This window comes from Phoxinus phoxinus (assembly GCF_949152265.1).
Source record: "Phoxinus phoxinus genome assembly, chromosome: 5".
In the NCBI taxonomy this organism is placed as follows: Eukaryota; Metazoa; Chordata; class Actinopteri; order Cypriniformes; family Leuciscidae; genus Phoxinus; species Phoxinus phoxinus.
The window spans coordinates 35,971,247-35,998,746 of record NC_136880.1 but is presented as its reverse complement, the minus strand read 5'-3'; the positions used below and the strand labels follow the sequence as shown (position 1 = coordinate 35,998,746).

The following is a 27,500-nucleotide window of genomic DNA, read 5'->3' as shown; positions in this document are numbered from 1 at the left end:
AGATGGACCGATAGTGAGCGAGAAAGTGCTCGAAGTTGAGTCTATACTGCCGTGGTTGTTAGTTGTGCGAGTATGTTTATGGTGGCATTGTGGTGGCTGAGGTCACTGTGTGTCTGTTTGCTTGATAAAGAGATCTCATATCTCCACCTCCTTGTAATTGACCTCTTATTTCTCAAAGTGCTTTATTGGCTGCAGTTCGCTCAATACCTGCCAAAGCACTAAGTGCTCTTTTTCATTGGCTGCATCTCAAAATCTAGTGAGCTGCCTAGACAGCGTTTTTGGGAATCATAGGTGTGTTCAAATGAAGAGCATGTCTGAATTTTCGACATTAACCTGAGCTGCCTACCTAGAAAACACTTTTGAGCATCATTGGTGTGTTTTAAACTGAACCTATAAATATGAAAGCATAGTGAGCTGCCTACCTAGAAAACACTTTTGAGCATCATTGGTGTGTTTTAAACTGAACCTATAAATATGAAAGCATAGTGAGCTGCCTACCTAGATGCTATTTTTGGGCATTGTACTAGTGTGTACTGTAGACACCATTTTTGGGCCTTATACATTTTGAATTATTCAAATGGACATTTTAATGGAACCTAGTGGGCATTGCATGTATGATCAAAATTTAAAATAAATAAATAAATAACAAAACTGAGCTGCTTGGTAGCATTTTTGGAAATCTAATGCATGTTTGAATGTAGACAGCACTTTTGGGCATCATAGGTTGGTTTGGATGTGTGCATTGAACCTACAGTAGTGAGAATTCTGAGCATTATTTGGGCATTATATGCATGTTTGAATTTAGAAAGCGTCATGGACATTTAATTGAACCTACTAATTTTTGGGCATTGAATGCATAACTGAATGTTCAAAAACAAATCTATTGAGCTGCCTATATCTAAACTGTAAAAAATATTTTGTGAAAAATGTATATAAAACAGGTAATTGGAGTACATTTTATGAGAAAATACTATTTCAGTATTTCTACTTCAAAATGTCATGTTCAATATTAATGTGACTTGTCGTTTATTTGTGAAATGTACTAGCAATTTATGCTTTTTTTTGTTCAGTGTAGGCAGCATTTTTGGGCATCAAATGCATGTTTGCACTTTTGGGTATCATTGTCATATTCAAACGCTTGAAACAAATCTATTGAGCTGTCTTCCTAGACAGCACTTTTGGCATTCATAGGAAAGTTCAAAAGACTGAATAAAACATAGTGAGCGTGCTACCTTTGGGCATACGAAAGGAACCTATAGAATCAGCTCCCTAGGTTTTGAGACTTATCGTTCTCTCTCTTTCTCTGTCTCTCTCTCTCTCTCTCTCTCTCTCTCTCTCTCTCTCTCTCTCTCTTCTCTCTCTCTCTCTCTCTCTCTTTCTCTGGGTCATTCTGTCCCTTCTTGCCCCCTGCTCAGTCTCTCTCTCTGGGGGGGTGTGACAGTGCACTAACAATGTTTGACAGGCAGAGGGAGGGAGGCATAACCAACAACAACTGTGAAAAAGAGCGGGAAAGAGAAAGAAAAGAGAATAAATCTTTCACAAAAAATATGTTTTGCAGCCATTTAATGAAGACCTTGTCTGCTGGGTGTTTGAATGTTTTGTACGTTCTCTAACAGTGAGTTTTTGTTAATGTTTTATATTGAATAATTTTTTCTAGGATGATTTCTAGTATCTTAATGAGCACTTTTAATTTCAGCTTGATTCTCAAGCAAGCAAGGAACAATCTTTGTGTGCTCAATATAAAAAATTACGACACTGTATACAATATTGTTCCAACATCATTCATATTAAATCTATTCATTTGAAATGTGGTCGTCAGGACTGTTTGTTTTGACATGACAATTACATTTCATATTTATAATTTCTCTTCCAAGCGAATCACAAATTGTGTGAAAAAAATGGAAAAAGAAGAGAGAAGGATGAAAAAGAGGGCGAATGACATAAGGATAAGAGCGTACACACCCAGGGGGGCAGTTATCGGGCAGAAAAGTGTGTGTGTGTGTGTGAGTGCTTGGGGTGGGGCAGTTATAGGGCAACAGCTGGCATTGAGTGGGGGGTTGGAAAGGGTCATGTTGAAAAAAACCTTCCGAATAACCTACTAATGTACTGCATACAGCTTTACACAAGTGTTTACTTAGTTGAGTATGTGACCTACAGTGAAATATATTTAAAAATGTAATTTAATTATTCTCAGCAGAATCAAAAACCTTTGAACAATAATCTCCTGTGCAATTAATCTAAAGTGAAGTGCTATATATATATATATGTATGCTATATGTATGTTGACCCATTACCTCTTACGGATCTCTTGTCGGACGGGTATGCGGAGGTAGTGGTGTGTTATATCCATAGACCTTCGTCGGAGCCAAATGGGTTCTTGCAATCTCCATTAAGCTTCATAAACCAATATTTGGTCCCACACACACATTGCCAGATTATGATTAAGCAAATATGTCCCAGCAGTTAGAAGATCAATCAAATAAAATCTTATAAATGTGCGTAGTCTGACCAATTAATAAGACAACAAGGACTTAATCTAGTCCAACTGCACACACACACACACACACACACACACGCACAAACAGTTGGACATCAGAGAGGAACCAAAAGGATGTTTAATGCCCATCAAGCGTTAATCTGGCTGAAAAATAGACATCTACATATGCAGTGGAGGAAACACAGAGACCGTGACAGAGGCAGAGGGATAGAGGAGAGGGTGTAGAGGTGAGAGAATACCAGAGGGAAAATATGGAGAGACAGAAAGAGACAGATGGAAGGAGGAGGAAAAGGAAAGAAGAAGTGAAGCACAGATGGAGAGAGATGAGAAAGGAGGAAGAGGGAAATGGAGAGATGAAGGGGTTATTTTTCACTGTCTGTTTTTGGACTGTATTTATTACACTTCAACCTGTGTTATCGCTCACATACAAACACTCATCTTCTCCCTCCCTCTCTCGTTTATTTCTCCCTGTCTCTTCTTTTGGCTTTCTTCGTCAGTCTTTCGCTGTATTCATCTGTTTATCTGTAATCTTTCGCTTTTGTCTCTTTCAGCAGCCGTCCTCTCTGCTCTCTCTCGTCTATGTGAGGAGGGTGTAAACGATGTTGCTTTAAATATAGGCTGTGTGCTTTCTACACCCTCACACATTTGGGTGTGTGTGAGCGAGAGACACCTAGAAAAAAAGCAGAGAGAGAGCAAGATGGGATGGAGAATGACACTGTCTTGTGTTTTTAAATCAACAGTGTGTGTGTCTGTGTGTGAATACTCAGGCAGTGCTTTTCATCTGATGGGTCGTGACTCGTGACCCAAAAATGGGTTGCAGGGCTGAAGACTGCAGGAGAAACGATGCGAAATGTGGATAATAAATTCTAACTAACCATATGATCATGCATAGATAAAGAAATAGGCTTATCTGCTCCTCAGAGGAAGGAGAAAGTGCTTTCCATGTCTTTTCTTTTGTTGTTGACATAAAAAGCAGTTTGTCCAGAAAAAAACTGCTTTATTTTGGCACAAATCCATCTGTCCCTTTGTTGAAGATTAAACAATGTAAATGTAAATACGACCCAGACTACATTAAATGTGGGTTCATCTGCATTGAGGATAAACATGGTTTGAGCCAAAATGCAAAAATGCATTTTAAAATTGAGAAATGAATCATTAATCTATTTAAACTCAAAATGAATCCTTCTCAATTCGCAAATTAATTCAATTCAAAATTGTATAACCTGTAAATCATGTTAATGTTTTTGATTAAAGATATAGGGCACATGATTTAAATTGTTTTTACAATAAACATTGCAATATTCCATAAATATCCATATCTCTCCGCTGGCTCAGTTGTGGCCGGAATAAAATTGAAGGTACACCATGTCATTGAGGACACACACACACATTTGTTTCACTATAGTGAGAACATTGCTTAGACTTCCAATGATTTTACATCAGGTTAATAATATTTCCTATCACCTACCCCATCACAGAAACATGTGCAAAACACTATTTAAATAAAGACATGTTTTGCCCGATTTATAAGCTTTTTTTAACACACAAAAAACACTCTACTCAGCATTTCTCTAAGTCTCTAGCTTGCTTCCTAATGCACTTGTCTAATAAACCTGGCATTGTATATTGTGAATATTTGGCTCTTTGACTAGGCCTAATGGATTTTGTTCCTCTTTTGTAAGTTGCTTTGGAAAGAAAAGCATCTGATAAATGCATAAATGTAAATGCTGTTAAAAACATTTTAAATACATTTTTTGTCACTACTTGTTGTCCATCTGTTATTCCAAACTTGTATTTGTGGAACAAATAATAAAAATTTTTTTACCATTTATTATGAAAGTCAGTTGGGGTCCAGTGTTGTTTTTGTTGGACACCAATGATTTTTGTTGTTTGGACAAACGCAGTTGAAAAGTTATTCAAAATGTCTTCTTTCGTGTTCCAGGCAGGTTTAAGTAAATAATGTCAGAATTAGAAATTTCCCATGAATTTGACTGCGTACGTTATCAAGTCAATGTTACGATTCAAAATAAAGTGGCAGTGACATATATTTGTGTAGTGTGTTCCAATCATGCAGATATGAGACAGTGAAGCCCTGCACCCTTCAGAGTACTCACTTTAAGTGTTCTGCCCTTTGGAGTGAGTAGGACATAGTGGTGTTCTCTTTGAAATTGAATTCACCCAGATTCTCTCTCTCCGCATTTCCACTTCACTCCATCCACTCAGTGATTAGAGTCGAGTCAGTGTCCTGACATAACCAGTTAAATGGATCAGATGCCATTTTGAGAGTCTCAGTAAGTGCCCCCTGCAGCAGTTGTCCACTGCACAGAGAGCGTGTATGTGACCCACTAATCGCTTATTAACTGCTAACACTGCTCTAATTGGTTGCCGATAAGTAGCCTGCACTGTGTGCGCTAAAGCTAAAGGCTAATTTTAGCCTATTATCTGTTGGCATAGGTTCATTGGGTTTAGAGAGCAAACTCTTAATTCTACCACTGTCAGTTTGGAGCGCACATGAGGTTTTCACATGCTCGTGAATGCATAGCCAGATGTTCTGTGATGTAGATGCTGAGACTTAGTCTTTTCTCATCCCTTCTGTTCTAACTCTATTTATAAAAGCATCTTGTTAAAGCCTTTTAGGCTAATCAGGCTGAGTTCGTCCCAGCTTCACACTCGCCTAGCACACCTGCGTTTGTCCCACATATTTGCCCTTGGAAATCCGGCATTTGGCCTGCGATTGAGTGGGTTAATCCCAGCTCTAGCAAAACATCAGGCTAGAATTAAGCCAGCGTTTAGCCTGAATCAATCCAAGATTGAGTCTGACAAAAGCAGTATCATAAGGTCAGTTTGAAATCAGAATCTGGCCAAGATTAAGCCAGAATTCAAACAATGTTAGCCTTGCAATTAGCAATATTTGCCCCGTAATTCAGCCTGCATAGGCCCAACATTCAGCCAAGTTTTCCCCCCTGTTTAATCTCTTTGAGTCCAGAGCTTGGCCAGCATCAAGCTAGCATTTGCCCAGCATTCACTAAACATTAACGCGTTGCTCCATTCAAGTTGCCATTAGCCTAACATTCAGACAGCGCTTCGCCCAGAGTTGATCTTGCAGCGGTCAGCATTAAAAAGGTCATCGATTATAACCTAAGTGGTAATTATTGGGTAAAGTGGAGCATGGGCCGCCCAGGGTGGAATGATCATACAGCTAGACTCACATTGGCATCACATCTGGCCTTTATACTCACACTCACACAGACACATTTGAGTAAAGTCATCATCTGTTAGATGCCTGAAGGGCTTTACATGTGTTAGCCTCAAACGCCAATCCCTACAAACCCTAAGCAACCAATATAAAATCACAAAACTAAGCAATTTTTCAGGAAATTTACATTTAATCATTTAGCAGACGCTTTATCCAAAGCAATTAACAAATGAGGAGAGCAATAGAAGCAATTAAGCTAACAATAGGACAACAATATGCAAGTGCTGTGACCCTTCCCAGTTTAATTTGTAAAACGCGTATATATCCATATATTTTTATTTTTTATTAAATAGATATAGAATAGAAGATAAAAGACAATTTAGTTTTAGTATTAAAGGATCAAAATATCAAAGGATCAAAGTGTTGCCGAAAAAGATGCACCTTCAGCCGTTTCTTGAAAATGGCTAAAGACTCAGCAGCTCGGGTTGAGTTAGGCAGGTCATTCCACCAGAAGGGAACAGTCCAGGTGAAGGTCCGTGAAAGTTTTATGAGGAGAGGTGTGACATGCGCTCTCTTCGGCCCGTTAAAGATCACTCTTGCAGCAGCATTCTGGATCAGTTGCAGAGGTTTGACAGTGCATACTGGAAGGCCTGTCAAGAGAGCATTACAATAGTCTGGATAGAACAAGTGATTGAACAAGAAGTTGTGTAGCATGCTCCGATAGGAAGGGCCTGATCTCCAGAACCGGTCAGTTCTAGCAATGTAGTCTGTGAAGTTCAATTGATCATCAATCGCAACTCTAAGGTTCTTGGCTGTCCTGAATGGAGTTATGGTTGACGAAGCTAGCTGAATGGAGAAGTTGTGGTGTGGTGTAGTGTTGGGTTGGCCGGGCAGCTCTCTCTTCACAAGGTTTAATTGAAGGTGGTGGTCCTTCATCCAGCTAGAATTGTCTGTCAGGCAGGCTGAGATGCGAGCATCTTCCTTCGGATCCTGAGATGGATGGAATGAGAGGTAGAGATGTGTGTCGTCAGCATAACAGTGATAGGAAAAACCATGTTTCTGAATGACAGATCCTAGTGATGACATGTAGATGGAGAAGAGAAGTGGTCCAAGCACTGAGCCTTGAGGCACCCCAGTAGCTAGATGTTGCAACTTAGACACCTAACCTCTCCGCGACACCCTGAAGGACCTACCTGAGAGGTAAGACTTGAACCATTGGAGTGTGTTTCCTGAGATGCCCTTTGTCTTGAGGATTAACAAGAGGATCGGGTGGCTAACTGTGTTTTTATGGTTATTATGGTTGTTTAAAACTTGTTATTATGGTGTGATGCTAGAATATTCTCACTGGTTGCTATGCAGTTGCTAGAGTGTTCTGGGTGATTACTTGGGTATTGCTATGCAGTTCCTATGGTGTTTTGGGTAATTGCATTTTAGTTGCTAGTGTGTTGTGTATGGTTGCCAGGATGTTGCTATGCAGCTGCTAGGGTTTTTCTGGTCCTCTTAAAGCAATGGTTCTCAACTCCAGTCCTCGGGACCCACTGCTCTGCACAATTTGTATGTCTCCCTTATTAAACACACCTGAATCACATCATCAGCTCCTTAGGAGAGACTCCATGAACTGAACTGAGTGTGTCAGATATGAGAGACATACCAAATGTGCAGAGCAGCGGGTCCCGAGGACTGGAGTTGAGAACCACTGTCTTAAAGGACCCGTCCATGTCTCTTTGATATGCTGGTCATAAGATGTGACCAGGATTGGTCCCTTCATAAATCTAAGTCTAGGATTTTTTTTCACCAGGTAAGAACTCAGATCACTTAATTGAGTAATAACAAAAAAAAGTATAGCACAAGTTTTTGAAGGACCATTCATGTGTAATGGACGTAGGCCAGTAAGAGCTGTGCATGTAAACCTCACTCCCCCGGCCTCAAGAGGCGCGCTAGCGACTGGCTGCAGTCTTTAGTGTCTTTGTTAGTACGCCCGCCTCCCATGCTGGAGACCCCAGTTTGAAGCCCGCTCAGAACGGGTTGAGTAGGACCGGCGGTTACACTTGCCCGTATCATAAATGATGCAGGCTAAGTTACATGTTGAAATTTTATATTTAGTTTTGTTTTTAAATACCTAAATGCAAATATGAGCAAATATCAGATATGAGCCATAGAAAACATGGCTAATTAGTAATTGCACAAATCTTCTCTTAAGATATGTTGTTTTTCTTCAGAATCTTGGGAGACCTCAGTCAGCATTTTAATTATTACCATACCTGTTCAATTTCCTTCCTATCTCTTTTCATGCTAATCATAGTCTTCAGTTTCCTTCTCTGGCGACCCCCGCAGCGTGAGGTGCAGGCAACCTTAACGATGCCATTTTCTTTTCTTTCTTTTTTTTTTTAGCAAGAAATACACAGCACTGCACTCAATGATCATGATGATGGGGACGAAGCATCTAATTTTCCCCTAAGTCTCACTCTCATTTTCTCACTGTCTTGTCCTCTCTCTGTCTCTAACTATATCTCATTTCATGATGCTATCTTGGTTTTCTCTCTTTTTTGGCTCTAATAACTTCTCATTTATCTCTGTCCTGTTGTCCAGATGAAGACCCCTTCCAGCCAGTGACCCAAGATGAGACGGTGTCAGTGGGCGGGGTGGTGATCCTGACCTGCACCGTGAAGGAAAACGATAACTCCTCCCTCCAGTGGTCTAACACGGCCCAGCAGACTTTGTACTTTGGAGAGAAGAGAGGTGAGTGCCACCTATTTTAAAAGGAAAATTGTGATGCTCATGTTCTTCCAAATCTGTATGACTTTCTTTCTTCTGTGGAGTACAAAAACAGATGTTTTGCACAATGTCCTGGCTGATGTTTTACATAAAATGAAAGTGAATGGGGACTGAAATTGCCAGAAATTACAAAAAAAAGAACTACAAAATTAGTCTGTATGATTTAGGCTATATATTTCAATTCTTCAGAAGCAGATGTGTGAAAAAGGGGCTCATAAAAAAATATCTGTTGAATATCTTCCCGTCTGCCATAGCGTTCAGATCTCATTCACGTTACTTAAGCAAACTTTTATTGTTTTAGCAAACTTTCATTCAGTCTGGATGCATTATGTTTTGTCTGGCTACATTATTAACTCTCTTTTTCATAATTCAATCAATTCCTGATGCATGAAATGAAATCTTGTTGTACATTTTTAATCGTTGAGTATCTTTACTTTTTTTATCATTAAGTAATATCCTATTTCCCACAAAAGGTGTCAAATTACAGATAAAACTAGTTGTAAATGGCAATTCACACCGGCTTTAACAAACGGACATTTCATGACCTCTCTTTTACTCAATCGCTTTTAAGACTGTGGTCTGTGATTGCAATTACTCGGCATTTTGGTCTGAACAGGAAATTGATTTTTGTTGGACCCTTCCTTAGAGATTTCCACAGAGCTCTTAGTCCCCCAACATCGAACACAAAAAGAATGCGTGAGACACCTTCCTAAAACATTAATATCACCCTAAAAACAAACAGGTGGCTCTGTGATAACGAAAAGCGAGGTGATGGAGAGAGAAAGACTGAGAGAGAATAGAGGAGTGACCTGATTAAAGAGGAAAACAAAAGAAGGCGACAAGAGAGCACCATGAAAAAGCAGAAATAGAAAACAGTCTATTGAACGAGAAGGAAGGAGCGAGCGTTAATAGAAGGGAGAAGAGAAATACATCTTGTTGTATTTCATCTAGTTTTCACAAAAAATATTTAAAACTATACATTTACGGTCACACTTTAGATTAGGGTCCAATTCTAACTATTATCTACGACCTTTGCCTAATTACTGCATATTAATAGTAAGTTAGTTGTTCAGTTAAGTTATTGGTTAAGGGATGTAGAATATGGTCTTGCAGAATAAAGCAATAATATGTGCTTTATAAGTACTAAACAGCCAATATCCTAGTAATATGCATGCTAATAAGCAACGAGTTAATAGTGAGAATTGGACCCTAAACTAAAGTGTCACCAAATTTAAAATTGCATTTTTTAAAATTAGGATAAATACATTTTAGCAAAATTGTGCAAGATAATAAGAGTTTCCAAATTCCAATTAAGTAAATTTTTCTATTGAATTAAAAAATCCAACTAAATTTAGTGTGGTTTACTCTTAAAACAAGAAAAACAATAGGGTTAGGAATAAACTTGAATCAAGATAACCTCTGAAAACTTATTTCGGTCACACTTTAGTTTAGTTTAGGGTCGAATTATCACTATATCCTAGTATATAGGATTATACTATATCCTTTGCCAATTAAAGTGACAATTGAAACTAAAGTGTTACCCAAATCTCATTATCTTACAAATTTTGCTCCCCAGTAGATTTATCTAAATTGAAGGATGTTTAGATATTTGGAAAGCAAGACAAAAATACAGATTTTTTTTGCAGTGTAGAAAAGAGATAGAGGGCACAGTAAAAGGAGAACAGGAGAGACACACATGCGCACAAGTGTGAAGAGATGAACAGATTAGTGTGGAGGAACGATGGATGGGTGGATGAGCGAAGTGAGATAAAGGGAGGAATGACAAAGGAGGAGTGTGTGCATGAAAGAGCAGGATGGAGGACAGAGGACCGTCAGCTGATGAAGACAAATTAAGTGCCCTTCACTTACTGATAAACCATGAAGCGCACACACACATTTACTGTAAATCTGCGTTAGACACAAGTTCTCCTTTTGTTCAAAGGTGAAGTGTGTGATTTCTGCACCATTAGCAAAAATAATAACTTCTCAAACAGGTTTTCTCGATCATTGCCAGCCTGTTTGATCAGGCCAACCAGTGAGAACAGTGTTGTTATTATTAACTGCAGCTAAAACTTGATTTTCATGATTTAAATAAAACTGAAACAAAATAAAAATGTAAATATTAGGTGACAAACTTAAACTTAAAAAACTTAAATGAAAATTAGAAATGTTGAAATATATAAATTAGATTACTAAAAAATATTAAATAAAAATAAAGCTAAATAAAAGTATTTTAAAAAACAAAAACTATAAAATGACAACTTAAACTAAAGTTAAAATAAAAAACGGACTATATAAAAATAAAAGCTAATTCAAAATATATATTTTTTATCATTGCATAAAACAGAAAGACAAGTGTAAATCAATGTCAAAATCATGATTATGACATGATTTGACCACATAGGCCTATAAATATATGAAGACTTCAGATGCAAAGGCCGCTAAGTCTAACGTTTTTCTTTAATATTAACATTTTTATCAGGCTGTATAGGTTTCTACCTAAGTACCGGCATTTCTGAATGGGCTGAGGCTGGGATTTAGTGAGTTTGAAGTGAAAGTATTTGATGAACGTATACTATGTGCAGAGAGTATTCACTCAATATTATTATCTAATTTTTTATATATGTGGTTTTTAGAGGCTTTTGCATCGGAGGTCTTCATATATATATTCAGTATTTCGCCACTTGGCTTACTCTGATGAACAGTGCTAGCCAATTAAAACACAGGTCATTTACATATAGAATTCCTAAATGTACAGCTTGTTTATGTCTAGGCTTGCTTGCTCACAAATCTAATCTGAGAACTGACAGCCTGCGCTGTCATTTTGCATGGTGAAATCTGTGTAGTCAATATCCAGTGTATCTTCATGGTTTGCGATAGTAGTAATGTCAGCATCAGCATGATGCCAAGAGACTTTCTCACACAACAACAGAGAGTAGCTGTCAGTGGAAATAGAGAACAGAAAACTGGAAACTTTGCCTGTACTCATGTCTGTCATCTCGCTGTGGTGCTGAACTCACAAGATCTGTAAGAGAACAGAGGCATTTTATGCATTCATGCATACAGTATACTGTATCCAAAACTGCTGACTCGTTCACTGTTCACTACATAGTGAACGTCACATGGTTCGCTAGATGAGGAAAGAGTAAGCGAAAATGAGCATATTCAGATCAGACAATATTGCGCACTCAGTATGATGTTACCTACACATCTCATTCTAAGACATATACTAAAAGAAATCTTATTATAAATGGATTTCGGATTGTTCACATAAGATTGCTTTTTTTCCAAACTACAATTTTTTTTTAACAAGTTTGAGTCTGATAAACATGGAGGAGTTAGAGAGATGGTAGAAAGCAATCACATAAATATAAATCACAATGGTTTTGACTAACGTTATCAACGGACTTCAGGGGGGGGGGGGATAAAATGCAAAAAATTCCAGTATATGTCACCTTTGTGGTGTATGTGTTTGTCTTATCTGCTCTGTCTTTCTCAGCACTGAGAGATAACCGTATCCAGTTGGTAAAGTCCACGGCTACAGAGCTGATAATCAGCATCGCAGAGGTTCAGCTGTCAGATGATGGAGAGTACACCTGTTCCATCTTCACCATGCCTGTACGGACCGCACGAGCCACAGTTACTGTACTTGGTATGTATATGTGTGTGCGTGTGCGTGCGTGCGTGCGTGTGCGTGCGTGCGTGTGTGTGTGTGCGTGTGCGTGTGTGTGTGTGCGTGTGTGTGTGTGTGTGCGTGTGTGTGTGCGTGTGTGTGTGCGTGTGTATGTGCGTGTGTGTGTGTGTGTGTGTGTGTGCGTGTGTGCGTGTGTGTGTGCGTGTGTGTGTGTGTGTGTGCGTGTGTGTGAATCAGTAGAATTATTGATATGTAGCACATTCCTCATCGCTCTTCATGTATTTCACTAAAAGTCTGAGGGTGTCTTTACTATGAAGAAAATATCGGTTTGTTTAATGGAAAATGGCCTTTCAATTAATGTATGTTTGTCCCATCTGAAAGCATGGCTTTTCTATTAGATGAGTAAAAGAGCTCTCAAAGTGATCTTAGCCACAAATGGCCAATCATTGAAATGGTGATGCAACTGACACCATTAGAAAATTAAAACATTGTCGTCATTCAATCCAACACAGACAACACATTAGAAACACACATCAGTAGTGGTACTTTAGAGGTCAGTAAGTGTGTCACATGTCAATTCAATAACTGCCGTAACTGGCGGGTTAAATTAGTTCAAATAGTAAAAGATTTGTCAGAACTATTAAAACTGATAATGAAAGATTCATGAAAAGAAGTGTCATTTTTTCCGTGAGTTAGTCTACTACGTTTTGTTGACAACTCAACGTTTTGTTGCCATAATGTTGCAGGCTTGATCTTTTTTTATTTTATTATTCACATTCAATTCAGATTGACAGGTCACACTGCAAAGTAGTAGAAGTTTGATATTTGCTAGCAACTGATTTTGTGAGCCATGTTGCACACCAAAATCATTAAATATCCAGATACACATGTTGCCATTGATAACTGACATCTGTGCTTCACCTCTTTTGAAAAGCACCAGGCGCTCATGGTAAGCATGTTTGATGTGACCAGGCCCACGCGGAACCTGCACACTTCTCCACATTTTCTGTACTGGTTTTGGGGGGGAAATCTGCATAATTGATTTAAATATGGTAAAATGTGTTAAATGGAGCTGAGAGTACTGTACTCTTTTTGGCAGCTAAAAACATTATAAAATTTGCCAAGTTTTTATATAAAAAAAGTGAGTGTGAATGATGGACATTTGAATTCTGCAGAAATCGACAGAGCAGAATTCATTTGGTGCAAATTCCATGAAGGCCTAATAACAAGTAGCTAGTTGTTGTTGATAGTGAGCCGCTACTTAGGGAGCAGAACTGTTTTAGCCAGAATCTAGCCCCTTAGTTTCTTCAAATTGCACCTGGAAATGTTATGTATTTACTTCATATCTCTGTTTTTCGCTCACAGGTGTTCCAGGTAAGCCGGTGATAACAGGTTTTGAAGATGCTGTTCAGGAGGACAGCACGGTTACCCTTACCTGCACGAGTTCAGGCAGCAAACCTCCTGCTAAACTACACTGGTACCTTAATCAAGAGGAGAAACCGGGTAAACACACACGCACACACACACACACACACACGCACACACACACACACAGTCAGGTCAAAAATCCAATTTGAACTCAAACGGTTGTTGTTCAGAAATTACAGTGTTTCATTTGTGTATGTGTAGGGCGTCCTGATGTTGTGGAGTCCAACCCTGAAGAACCAACCTACACAGTAACCAGCGAGCTCATCTTCACTGTCACAAGGAATGATAACAACGCTCTGATCGCCTGTGTGGTGGATCACCCATCCAATGCCAATGCCAATGCCAATGGAGACAAGAAGACAGAACAGTCCCTCAGCGTCTTGTGTAAGACACACATACAAAAGCCAGAAAGCTTATTTCACATCGCTGTTGTGTAGAGCTGAACGGTATGACGCTATACTACTGTGTGATTGTAAAAATGTCAATCAGCAGAAGTTCTGCTAATAAAGTTTATACCACAGATGATTTAACATATCAGACAGGTGCGTTCACCATAGACTGTTTGATTTTAATGGGAGCATTTATGATTTGATGCATACATTGTAAATACTGTGCATGCCAGCTGTAAACAACCCACAATTACAATGTCGCAATGTGCCGCTTTTAAAATAAAATTAAACCGATGTGCGTATACACATCACAACTGTTTTTCACCATTACTTATTTCTATATAGAACATTTTCCTGGCTACAAAGAACCCTTAATGGTTCTTTTGATTGAACCCTTAAAAAGGGTTCTATATGTAACCTTTTAGGAGTTCCCAAACATGTAGCGCCTGATAGAACGTGTATACTGACATTGACATTGCATTCAAAGTAATACATTTAATCAGTTCATGTATTCCCTGTGAATCAAACCTGCATGACCTTGGCATTGCTGGCATCATCTACTTGAGCCGCAGAAACATGTTATAATATATCACTGTTTTTATTATATTTTTTAACACAAAACTAAAAAAAAATCTGCTAAAAAAATCTGAAACAGCTGTTTTGGTGTTGATGTCTGGCTTATTATTCAGAAATGTGTTTGTGCTTTTTCTCAGTTTCTCCCAGGGTGTCAATTCAGCCTGAGAGTGACCTGCCCAGAGAAGGAGAGAAGTTTTACCTGCAGTGTGTGGCGAATGGAAATCCAGAGTAAGACACACACACACACACACGCACGCACACTCTCATTTCCATCCTTGACATTCATGTTTTATGTATGAAGCTAAAAATGGTCAGCCTATTGATCTCCTTTCTCTCTTTTACACACACAAACACACAGAGTTCTGTTTGTCAGTATTACAGAGATATTTTCCTTGATGTTACATGAGATACAGATAGAAGACAGAAAGAGGGATCAGAGACATCCTTACATAGGGTCGGTTTAAATGCAGATCCTCTATGATCTCAGTCAGTTCAACAACTCCCTTTCGGGAGCTAACGGATGAGACATTATTATTTCAGATATATTTATTACATTTTTAGCTACTTAAGCCTGGTTATATCACATAAATATTTCTCCCTGGAAATTGAAGTTAATGTAATTGAATATCACCCTCTACTGGTGCAGGATCGCATTACAACTCATTATGGCTTCTGACATCCATTAGTACCACACTGAGAGCTATTCAACCCCATTTAGACATCTCATAGTGTTTTTCTGTCACATTTTCCCATTTGCTTTTACTCTCTATCTCTTCCTTACTGGAATGGGAGCACAAATAGGGGGTTGTATATCTGAAGAAGATACCGTAGTGTCAGAGGTGGCACTCACAGGGTCCGTGATGATCTTTTGATGCACAGACCACACACACACACACACACACACACACACACACACACACACACACGTTGGTATTTTCATGTTTTAGGGGGACTCTCTATAGACAAAATTATTTTTATACTTTACAAACTGTTTTGTATATTCTATCCCATACCCTAAACCTACCCATCACAAGAAAACTTTCAGAAAACATCCCACAATATAGGGTTTACCAGGAAAACACACACAAGTATTTACTGTATACACACTACACAGACATTTGGGGTCACAAACAAAGAAGTTTTAAAAATAAATGAATACATTTATTCAGCAAGGATGTATTAAATTGATCAAAAGAGACAGTAAAAACAATCCGAGCACGAGTTGCCATACTTGGCCTTCACTTCAGTTCACTTTTAAATTGTAATGAAATTTGACAATATTACTGTTTTTAATGCATTTTTAATCAATCCTTGGTGAGCAGAACTGACCCCAAACTTTTGAACAATAGTGTGTCACTATCATATACAGTATTATCCCGTTTCTGTGTGAAATGCTACCTCTAATACAACATATCCTTGCTTGTTTTGTTGTCTTGCTGTATTGCAAGTAAGTTAACATATCTCATGACAGAGCTAGAGAAAGAGTAGACTAATGTATTCGTTTAGTCATTACAGCACCATTCTATCAACATCAATCAAAATTATATTATTTGGTTTATTCATGCGCTCAAATAATGATTTGCCAGTGTCCTCACCGTGGTTCTCTAAATCTCTGTAACACACACAGTCACGCTGATTTGGACTCAAAAAAAGAGGGGATTTTAGAGGTGAAGCGTGTAATTTTTTTATGCTAAAATACTTTCTTTTATCCCAGCAGTAGGTTGACTTCCCCAGGAAGTCTGAACACTGTGGCTGTGTGGCGCAATCAAAACATGTCTCTGTTCGTTTGAGTACCAACCAGACCAGCACAACACAGCAACATTGGCTCAACCAATGGCGGGACTTTGGGGCGGGGCTATCTGTTTGGTTAACCAATTGAAAACAGGGAGAGTACAACTTATTTGAACACAAACATTGGCCCTGTCCCAAATCCCACCATGCTTGTAGTAGTCCACCCATAAATTCACTTCTAATCCTGACTGAGTTAAACGATACCAGCTGTTTCTGGGAGTTGACTTTTCTGTTTGTGTCATATGACCCTTTAGGTCAGGTGGGTCACAACACTGGTGGTTTAGCTACATGGGGTGATTCTCAATACTCAAATTGATGCTTCCTCATTTTCTCGCTCCTCTGTCCTCCAGCCCATGCATGTCATGAGCGAGGATACACAGGTGTATCCTTCCCTTGCATCCTAAAGGGGAGCTAAGACACGAGGAAAGGAAACGAGGATGCACATATAAGAAACAACAAGCACCCATGGTTTACTTTCCCCTCTGATTAACTGGTTCATTTCACTTGACATGTGACTGAGCTTCGCTGTGTTCGGGACTCTCTCCAGTGCATCCCTCTTTGCTCCTCAGCTCGTTTGATAGTGTGCCAAATTGCAAAACCCTTCAATCTGCTCAATTAAACGACTCTTTCTGCTTTTCTTTTGATGTGAAATTTCAAAACGCTGTTTATGTGGTCTGTTTTGTAATGTAATCTCTCTCTCTCCCTCTCTCTCTCAGGCCGACTGCATTTGTGTGGCGGAGGAAAGACGGAGAGCTCCCCCCGCTGGCGAAGGTGGATGGTGCGTTCCTGCGCTTCGAATCACTCAACAAAACGGATAATGGCATTTATGAGTGCCAGGCTGATAACGGGATCGGCATGGGGGATGTATCGCACACTCTCCTGGTACAAGGTAATTAATGAGAGAGACGAACGACGAGAAGGGAGGAATGGAAAGAAGTGTTTTCATCATCATTTATTTCTTCTGCTGTTTTACGTTTACGTTCACGTCTCTTTTTTCTGAATTTCCTTTCCTTTCTTTTGTTTCTCTTTTTTGTATGACACACTCTTTATTTCCTCTTCCATTTTCCCTCTCATCCACCATCCCTTTCTCCATCCATTGTTTTCTGTTGTCATTTTTTTGTCTTCTTTTCCTTCATCTTCCAAGACCAGGGAGATTCAGACTTCCTTATTCCCACCTTTACTCTCCCTTCATCCTCTGTTTCTCCCACATCTCCTCCTCAAACTTCCCTTTCACCCTCTACTGAAGGCGAAACTCTTCCTCCTCCCTCCTCTTCGTCGTCTTTCACTACCGTCCCCGCATCCACTCTTCCAGTCTCCTCGACTCGCCCTCCTTCCGCTCCTCCCACTCTCCCTCCGTCTCCTGAAGTTCCCACCACCTCTCTTTCCAACGCTCTCTTCCCAGATCTCACTCTTCCGTCTGCTCGTACCCCTCCCTCACCCCCCGCCTCCCCCTCATCCTCCCCTCCTGCCACTCCATCATCTGTTTCTCGGCTGAATGGAGTGCACACCTTTACAGGTAATCCATTGTACACACACACACAAGCCTAACCACATTTTAACATTCCACTGCAGTGCCACTGATCACAGTGACCGGTTTCTCTGTGTGCGTGTGGGAGGGGATTGGGACAGGCATGATTACCTGAGTGCACTGAGAAGAGACAGCAATGATCGATCATGACAACACAATAAGTGCCTTGACTTTTAAACTTCAAAACATTTTACAGCAGTCAACATCTATACACAGGTGAGATAAAAGGGGTGGATTTTTATTATTTTTACTATATATTTAATATAATAATATTAATAATAATATTTAATGTCATTAAAATAATTTTTGCATACTTTACTGTTCAAATGTTTGGGGTCTGTAAATAATAAACGAATACGTTTAATCAGAAAGTCCACAATAAATTGATCAAAAGTGATAGTAAAGACTTTCACCTTTTCATTGTCTATTCACCAAAACAATCCTGGTAAACATCAGGATCACGGTTTCCACAAAACTATTACGCAGGACAACTGTAAGAAATGTTTCATAGGAAAATGATTGAGTGTGTCTATAGTGAAAGGGATAGACCACCAAAAATGTAACTTCTTTTCTTCATTTACTCATCCTCATGTTGATCCAAACCCATATGATGTATTTCTTTCATGCGTGGAACAGAAAAGGTGAATGTTTAAGTGAATAATAATGAATGTGAATGAGAACTCTGGCTGTCAAGCTTCATTAATGAAAGAAAAAAAAACACCATGAAAGTAGCATAAAAGTGTGTCGTAAAATTATGAATCATCAAAAATACAATGTAGCATTTTTTCATGAGAGATAGGCCTAACTGTTCAATTTGTGAATGAATCATTCTTTTGATTTAGTCAATTTACTCATAGTCCATATTACGGAAGCCTTGAACCGCACCGTAAAAAATCTAGCATTTCGGGATTAAAGTTGAAATATTTTGAGATTAAAGTCGAAATCTTTCGAGACTGTTGTTTCACATTGCCACACAGTTCATAACGGTGCGCGTCCACTTGCGCAGAGCTGTGTGTGTGTGTGTGTGTGTGTGTGTGTGTGTGTGTGTGTGTGTGTGTGTGTGTGTGTGTGTGTGTGTGTGTGTGTGTGTGTGTGTGTGTGTGTGTGTGTGTGTGTGTGTGTGTGTGTGTGTGTGTGTCGAAGAAATGCGCTTGTGAAGTCGAACTGCCTCGGACATTGCACTACACAAAATAATAGCTTTTTACTTTTATCTGGGCTTTCAACAAAAGGAAACTCTACAGGTGCCAATCTACCAACATGGCATTAGGCTACCATAGGACGTTATAAAATATACTTCACCGGAATAGACTTTAGCCTACAGGCGAAAACACTTTTCAGACTGGATGGAGATATCCAGCTTTGTGAATGAATGAATGAGGCATTTATATAACACTTTCATATGTCTTCTGTAGGCCTACACTCAAAGCGCTTTACAATCATATCAGGGAATCTCTCCTCAACCACCACCAGTGGTTATTTTATCTGAGGAAATCACGGGATGATTGGATACAGAATGATGCACTTAAAATGTATCCAGAATGTATTTACGGTGAAGAGGGAGACAGTACGGTCACTGTTGAGTGTTATCGACCCAGATGGTGTTGTCTATAGACGAGCACGAAAACACGTCAAAAACACTGCCACATAAAGTTTGGACCAGATTGTGTACCTACTCCGGCGGAGTCTGCGTGCTCGTCTATAGGCAACGGCAATGCATGTTGGTAGATTAGCACCTGTGTAGAATTTCCTTTTGTTGAAAGCCCAGATAAAAGTAAAAAAATACAATTCTCGTAATGTTTCGACTTTAATCTCGAAATACTTTTTTTTTTCTTTTTTTTTTACATTGCGGTTCAGGGCTTCCTTACGATCTAGTCAAATTCTTTTGACTTTATTTAATCATTTAAATTTAATTTAGATTCGTTTATAATTTGGACTGACTCGGTTCTCAAGTTCTGACTCTGGTTTTAATGGTTGGACTGGAGGGGAAGGTATTGGTCTGTTCCTCACATAAAACTTTTGGATGACTTTTGAAGAACATAAGACATATCGATCACTTTATGATGCTTTTTTGTCGTTTTTCGAAGCTTGACAGTCCCGGTTCTCATTTAGATCTAGGATATTCTTCAAAATGTATTCTTCCAAATATTCTCCATGTACATTTTATAGTTCCACAGAAGAAATTAATACAGGTTTAGAACAACCTGAGGATGAGGAAATTATGACAGAATTTTCATTGTTAGGTGAACTGTTCCTTCTAACGCATTTAAAGTAATGTACATAGTTATGTACTAACAATTTTCACACACAAAAAAAAGCTCAGATACCGCTTCAGTACTCGCTTGATTCATCTTTCACGTGCCTGTGTAGACAAAATGACCAAAATGCCCTCCCTGGGTGTATGGGGTGGAACAGCTTGAATGTGTCACTTTATAATCGAGCAGGTTGTGTTTGTGCGTGTGAAAACGATAGAGATGTATACTGAGATCTCCAGTGCAGTATCACAGAAGCATGTTGAGCAGCATCTGCTGTCAGCTTTGACTGTAATGCAGGATTTAACCAGGCACATCTCACGGCAAAGCCTCTGATTATCCAGAAACACAATCTGACACCACACCTTCCCTCCAGCAAACATTCGCTTCAATTATTTTATTATTTCGCTATGTGAAATCCTCTTTAATACTCTTCCGAGATACTTATTTTTTTGATAGTGTTCAGTGAGCTCACACAGACGCGCACGCACGCACGCTTACACACTTCTTTCTTGATCGTTTCTCTTTGTTCCTTCTCTTGCATCACATCTCGTGCCTCCACTCATGTGGTCCTCATCCATCCATCCATCCATCCATCCACTCATCCATCCACCCATCCATTCATCCCTTCATCCTCTTGAGAAGAAGCCGGAGTAAACGCTGCAGGTATTGTCACCTCTCTCTCTAACTTTCTCTCTTTTTCTTTCTTTTCCTCCTTTTTTCTTTTAGTATTCTTCTCTCTATCTTTTTTTGGATCTTTGAATGAATCTCCGTCCCTCTTTTTCTCTTTCCATCTTCTTTTTCTCTTTCATCAGCCTGTTTGTCTCAATTTATGATGGATCTGGGTGTTTTTTTTTAGCTACAACTCTCTGTTGAATTGCTCTGTCATTATGAACATAGTTAATGGAGCAGGAACGTTGTTCATGAAAGCAAAACATTTGATATTACATGGAAAACTATTAATATCAGTGCAAATTTGTTGGTTCATTGAAAGCTTAATACTGAATTAGGTTGATGCCGAAAACTGCATTTTCAGCCAATTTGAAAACAATCTCGCTTAGAAAAATGAATGAGATTTATTATTGATGCAACTCAGTTTTTGCTACAGGGAGGTCCAGCCATCTGTAGCCTGGTGGAAGAAGCCAAACTGAGTCAAAGCATAAGCAGTGAATCAGTTGAACCTGCGTGCATCTTCCCATGTCATCAATCTGGACATTTTCAGACCCTGACTGATGAGGAATGCAGATTTATGTCAATTTGCATGCTGCAAGTTCAATTCGGCCCCACTTTGTGCTAATTTAAACCGTAGTACATTTGCATCATCCACATCATTGCATCACGCAGAGACCCTCCTCCAGGGGGGACTACAATCTCTATTCAAAAATGTGCAACACCGTGGGAACCCAACGGGGGGCCAGAGACTGATCTATTTGTATGGATATCAAAGGAGATGCCTTAATGCCCTGAATAAGCTATTTTTGTGTCGAATCAAACTGTTTATCACATAATAAATTGATTGCCTTGCTGCTAATCTTCAACATGTTTGCCATAACAGTTTAGAAAAAGCTATTCGGAGTTTGCCATGAAAAATGAGCAATTTATAAGATGTTTTATTTGCAGCATTATATATGAATTTTGCCAAACATATAATACCCCCATCATGATTAACTAAGATGGATTTGATCCATTCAGACTAATGGCGCTTTTCCACTGCATGGTACGGCTCGGTACGGCTCACTTTTGGGGTTTTCCCACTGTGTACTGTACCTAGTACCTGGTGCTTTTTTTTTAGTACCACCTCGGTTGAGGTTCCAAGCAAGCCGTAGCAACACAAAAATGTGACATGTAAACACTGCAGATCACTGATTGCGTGAGCTTAGAATTATAAGGTTCTATCTCCACTTTTGGTCGGAATTGAGTTTTTGACATAATCTGATCCATTAGGTGTTTATTAATGCCTGTGTGGTGTTATTTTTGAAAAAAAAAAAAAAAAATGTGTTAGTAGTTATTAATACAATAAAAATGTTCCATCTCAGTTTTGCCAGATGGAATGTAAACACTTTGATGCTCAATATCTCAGAACTACCCTAAACGGAGATAGAACCTTATAATTCTAAGCTCACGATTGGTCAGAGAGAATCATCACTACCGGCAACATTGGATTTGCGACACCAAACCCCAAACCCAAACAAACAAACTTCTTCGTCTTGCAGTGGAAAACATCCACATGCCAAGAATAATAATAAAAAAAACATTCCATCGATATGCTCCATTGTTCCTGTGTTGTGTGTTTGGATCAGTCTATAATCCCACCCACTTTGAAGCGGTTCTAAACTGCAGTGGAAAAGCAAGTCGAGCTGTACCATGCAGTGGAAAAGCACCATAAGAGGTGAACAGCATTAACAGCCTCAGCTAAATAACTACTTGGGACGAGGAGCAACATTGTTTGTTCAGTTTTTGGTTACATTTAATTTTGATGGTCCACTTTAGATACTCTACTAACTATAAGTAACTTTGCCACTACTATCTCACAGTAGTAGACCCTTAGGTTAGGGTAAGGTGTTAGGGTTTGGGTAATAAGAAGACAAGTAGTTGCAAACAAAGTTACTTATAGTCAGTAAATGTCTGGACCATCACAATAAAGTGTTTGCAGATATTAAGCAGACAGTCACTTTAAACCATCAAAATAAAGTGTTTTTAATAAACATTTACTGTATAAATTAATGAATTTAAAAATTTCAAAAACAGCAATGAATAATAAATTAGAAGCAAACCATTATCAACAGCAGATCAGTGAACCGTATCTGGACTGCCATTTTCAAAGAGCCTATACATAGATAGAATATTGAACATATACATATTCTAGACATACTATCTAGAAAAGCTGTCAGAAACTGCATCCCGAATTCATAATATTAAAGGGCACCTATTATGACATTTAAAATGTTCCTAATGTTGTTTTGGGAGTCCCCAACAACACATGCAATGACAAAAAACACTTTTGTTGTCGTATAATATGCATTTATTTTTACCTGATTTACTCACCGACTCCCAAATGATTCGTTCAACGACTCATTTTTCCAAACCTCTCCTTTGCGCGACGCTAATCTGCGTTGATTGGTCAGATGACCCAGCAGTGTTTACAGAGATAATACTTATTGTTTAACACGAAGTACAATGATGCTTTTATCAATTAAATTGTGTTATAATAATGATTATAGTCCACAGCTTTGTAGTAGTAAAAAACTAAAAATAAGATAAAGCATTTAATGTTATGTTAGCAAGCATAGCCCAGAGTTCATATTGTAAAAGCACAATCAGTCTTCGTTTGCATTAGCCCGATGCATTAACATAACGTAAAAAAAAAAAAAAAAATGCAGTTACTACGAGCCGAGGTATTACTCTATTCTTTAAGACAACTCCGAAAACAACGACAAACACTTCACATATCTCAATACAATTGTCATTGAAGACCTAGAAGCTAAACGGTGCTTACACAACAAACAAAATAATTATTATATGCTACATAAAACATAAAAGCAACAATTATTAATAACACTTACAGGTTGTGATACGGAGGAGGAAGCTGATGCAAATACACTTGGAACTGAACCTTCCTTCAATATCAGCCGGCTCGCGAATCCAAGTTTAATTGCATTTAAGTTGGTAAAGCAATCGTCTTCAAAATGGCGCGAACAAAGCACAAGGCTCGGTATACTTCTGTGGTATAGTTGTATATATGAATTGTAGCCACTTCCTTAATTGGGCAGATGAAAAAAGTTGGCTTTTGAGTCGCACTTCAGAACACAGTGTCTCGTCGCCATGATGTTTTCAAGCTTTCCCTGGCCTTGGAGCGCAATAAGTGGGCGTATCGTATTCAAATAACTTGACAAGTTGACGTCATCTAGTCAGAGAAAAAGCTTCGGTCTTCTAACGATTCATAAAAATGACTCCGAGTCGACTCTTAAAGAAACTTCATATACGGTGCACTTTCATATTTCAAACTTTGCAGGATGTTTTTGTTCACTTAGATCTATGTTACACACTACATGAAAGGTAAATTTCAAAATTCCATAATAGGTGCCCTTTAAGCACAACTCTTTAACTCCAGTGATGATCCCTGTAAAAAAGACACCATCTCTTCAGTGTTTCCTGTCTTTTCCTTTACTCTTTCTGTGTTTTTTTCCCTATTATCTCTTTCTCTCTACCTCTTTGGTTTCTATCTGTTTCTTTTTCTCTCTCTCCCTCTCCGTCGCTCTCGGGGCTTCTTGTTGTGTCACTCAGCACTCACTCTTTTCGTCCTCCTTCATCCTCTCTGCTCTCATCTATCGCCCTCCTTTTTTTCTTTACCTAAAGCGTGGAAGCGTCAGGGTGACTGTTAACTTGTCTTGTTTTGATGGAGTATTGTTTGAGAAGGAGACAGAGATCGTGCCGTGGGTGGGAGTGATGGATGTCGTTCACGCTCTCTGAGTCCAGGCAAAGTCACTGAAGCTTATGATAGACTCTTTGCTGAAATCTTGCTTTTGATTATTCATGTGTTTCCTTTCAAACAGAGGTCAGTGGCTCGTGGGGCTTCACATTAGACGGAAAATAACACTGTAGTAACTTGACAGCCCATTACAAATACTCTACACATTATATCGCACATTTTTTCATAAATTACCATTTAAAAGTTTGGGGTCAGTAATTTTTTTAAGAAATGCTATTCAACAAGGACATTAAATTGATCAAAAGTAACATCAAAGACATTTATATTGTTAAAAAAATTACATTTCAAATAAATTCTGTTCTTTTGAACTTTCTATTCATGAATAAATCCTGGAAAAAACATTTCACGGTTTCCATTAAAATATGAAGCAGCACAACTGTTTCAACATTGATTATAATAATTGATTGAGCAGCAAATCAGCAGCTTTGTCATCACAGGAATACATTTTACGTTTTAAAGTATATTAAAATAGAAAACAGTTTATTAAATTGGAATACTGTATTTTTCATTTCAGACCTGTACTTCACTTCTGTATATTTGAATGGGAAAAAGCTGTCAATAATTGTCATCTTGTGAGAGATATTTTAGTTTAGTTTGCTTGAAAATGTCACTGGCTCTATTAAAGAGTCAAGTCAAGTCATCTTTATTTATATAGCGCTTTTTACAATACAGATTGTATCAAAGCAGCTTCACAGTGATAACATGAAAATAATACAAAAAAAACAATTTCATCATCATCCACCTTTAAGGCAGATCTATAATATTGTTGAATATTAAATGTCCCCAACTAAGCAAGCCAGAAGGTAAGGCAACAGCGGCAAGGAACCAAAACTCCATCAGGTGACAGAATGGAGAAAAAAACCTTGGGAGAACCCAGGCTCAGTCGGGGGCCAGTTCTCCTCTGGCCAATGAGTGAACAGTGTATGAAGTTCAGAATGAATCAGAGTATTTGTCCAGTTCCGGTTGGTTGAAGTCGGAGTGGAGAGGAGGAGAGACTGGTTGACACTTCAGGTCAGCGGCGTCGTCGTCGTGTCCTGGCGCTGGTCCTTCATCAGATCTGGATACGGCCTGGTTCCGGTGGACAGCAGTAAACCTCGGGATAGACAGAGAGACTAATATTAGCGTAGACGCCATCCTTATTATGATGTACCAAGTACATCAGGATTTACGGGAAGTGTTCCCGGTCCCGGCTGTTCTAAACTATGCAGCCTAATTATATAAGTCTATAATGTGTTATGTGTATGCTATGTCGAAGAGATGTGTTTTTAGTCTAGATTTGAACTGACAGAGTGTGTCTGCTTCCCGGACAATGGTAGGAAGACTGTTCCAAAGTTTTGGTGCTAAGTAGGAAAAGGATCTACCGCCAGCAGTCGATTTTGATATTCTAGGTATAATTAACTGGCCGGAATTTTGAGATCGCAGTAGACGTGAAGGACTATAATAAGTTAAGAGCTCGCTCAAGTACTGCGGAGCTAAACCATTTAGTGCTTTGTAAGTGATCAGCAATATTTTAAAATTTATACGATGTTTAATAGGCAGCCAATGCAGTGTTGACAGAACGGGGCTAATATGGTCATACTTCCTGGTTCTAGTAAGAACTCGAGCTGCTGCGTTTTGAACTAGCTGTAGTTTGTTTATTAAGCGTGCAGGGCAACCACCCAGTAGAGCATTACAATAATCTAGCCTTGAGGTCATAAACGTATGAACTAATTGTTCTGCATTATTCATTGAGAGCATATGACGTAATTTAGATATATTTTTAAGATGGAAGAAAGCGGTTTTACAGATACTAGACACATGACTTTCAAATGAAAGAGGAAAAATTGCTTGAAATTGTTTCCTAAGATAAGCGTTATTAGAGCTGGTAGAAAAAAATTCAAAGACGCATTGTGACTCTTTCTCAGAGAGAATTTTTTTATTTTAAATATATAGTAATATCATTTCAAAAAGTATGTGCAGTATTATCAGAGCAGGGGTTGTATTTCTGTCAGTGGGGTTGTCGTGAATAATCGGGCTTCGCTTTCATTCAAGTACGCAAACTTTTCTCAAAACCAGAGGAAAATTTGCATCAAATTTCCACCAGCAATTCAAGTCGTTTTGTTCCATTTAAAATAAAGTATTCTAAGAACATAACCTTTCAAATTCATATTGCACATTTCCATCCATTGTACAGCCTCTATACATCAAAAAAGGACGAAGTGATTCATTAGGCTTTTTGTTATATTTCAAAATTGCGGCTTAATGCCATTGCTTAGGGGACCGTTTTGTAATCGCATTGTGACTTCCTGAATCAAAATCAGTGAAGATTCCTAACATTACTGTTCATGCATGACCTCCGCTGTGTATGTAAAGACGAGGTGGGGACAAATAAGTATGGTATGTTTTTCAGTCTTTTGAGTCTCTCACAAACTCTTCTGTGATTTCGCCTGGTCTGTATTGTTAAGACATCTGTTGTCATTCTGATTGTCCTCTCTGCACGGCTTTGACTATCTACCTGTCTCTGTTCGTTTCCCAGACCCCACAGCGATGTCCACCTCCTCAGGAGTAGACCATGCTGTGATTGGTGGAGTGGTTGCTGTCATTGTCTTCATCATGCTTTGTCTCCTCATCGTCCTCGGCAGATACCTCATCAGACACAAAGGTACTGCACACTCACACACCACCCTGATCAGACAAAGAAATCCCTCGCTCTCTTTCACACACATGCACAGATCTAATCAGACACAAAGACTCCGCACACACACAGACACCTAGAGCGTCTGAAGGGATTATAACCTTCAGAAACTGTGGTCAAATTCCTGACGGAGGGCTTTGCAGCGTCCTGCCCCATCAGCACCTTTTTTTTTTTTTATAGATTTTGTCTTGAATTTAAGCATCTAGACACTCGACCCAAGATCTCATTGTTGACTGGGACATTATACTTGTAAATGAACCACATGTCTCACTGC

General features: G+C 38.9%; 1 protein-coding gene across 8 annotated transcripts in view; it reads left to right on the top strand.

Moving 5' to 3' along the window:
- The window catches only part of cadm3 (cell adhesion molecule 3), a 66,389-nt gene that overhangs the window by 29,174 nt on the left and 9,715 nt on the right, over positions 1 to 27,500 (top strand). For 2 of the 8 annotated variants that reach the window (XM_079613885.1, XM_079613886.1), the window contains exons 3-9: positions 8,283 to 8,432; positions 11,968 to 12,120; positions 13,468 to 13,605; positions 13,732 to 13,914; positions 14,633 to 14,723; positions 17,003 to 17,175; positions 27,068 to 27,193. In XM_079613885.1, the coding sequence (XP_079470011.1) occupies positions 8,283 to 8,432; positions 11,968 to 12,120; positions 13,468 to 13,605; positions 13,732 to 13,914; positions 14,633 to 14,723; positions 17,003 to 17,175; positions 27,068 to 27,193 (1,014 nt within the window). Of the gene's footprint in view, positions 1 to 8,282; positions 8,433 to 11,967; positions 12,121 to 13,036; positions 13,052 to 13,467; positions 13,606 to 13,731; positions 13,915 to 14,632; positions 14,724 to 17,002; positions 17,176 to 17,430; positions 17,803 to 20,705; positions 20,730 to 27,067; positions 27,194 to 27,500 lie in introns of all 8 variants that reach the window. The other 6 variants (XM_079613879.1, XM_079613880.1, XM_079613881.1 and 3 more) reach the window with 6 other exon arrangements.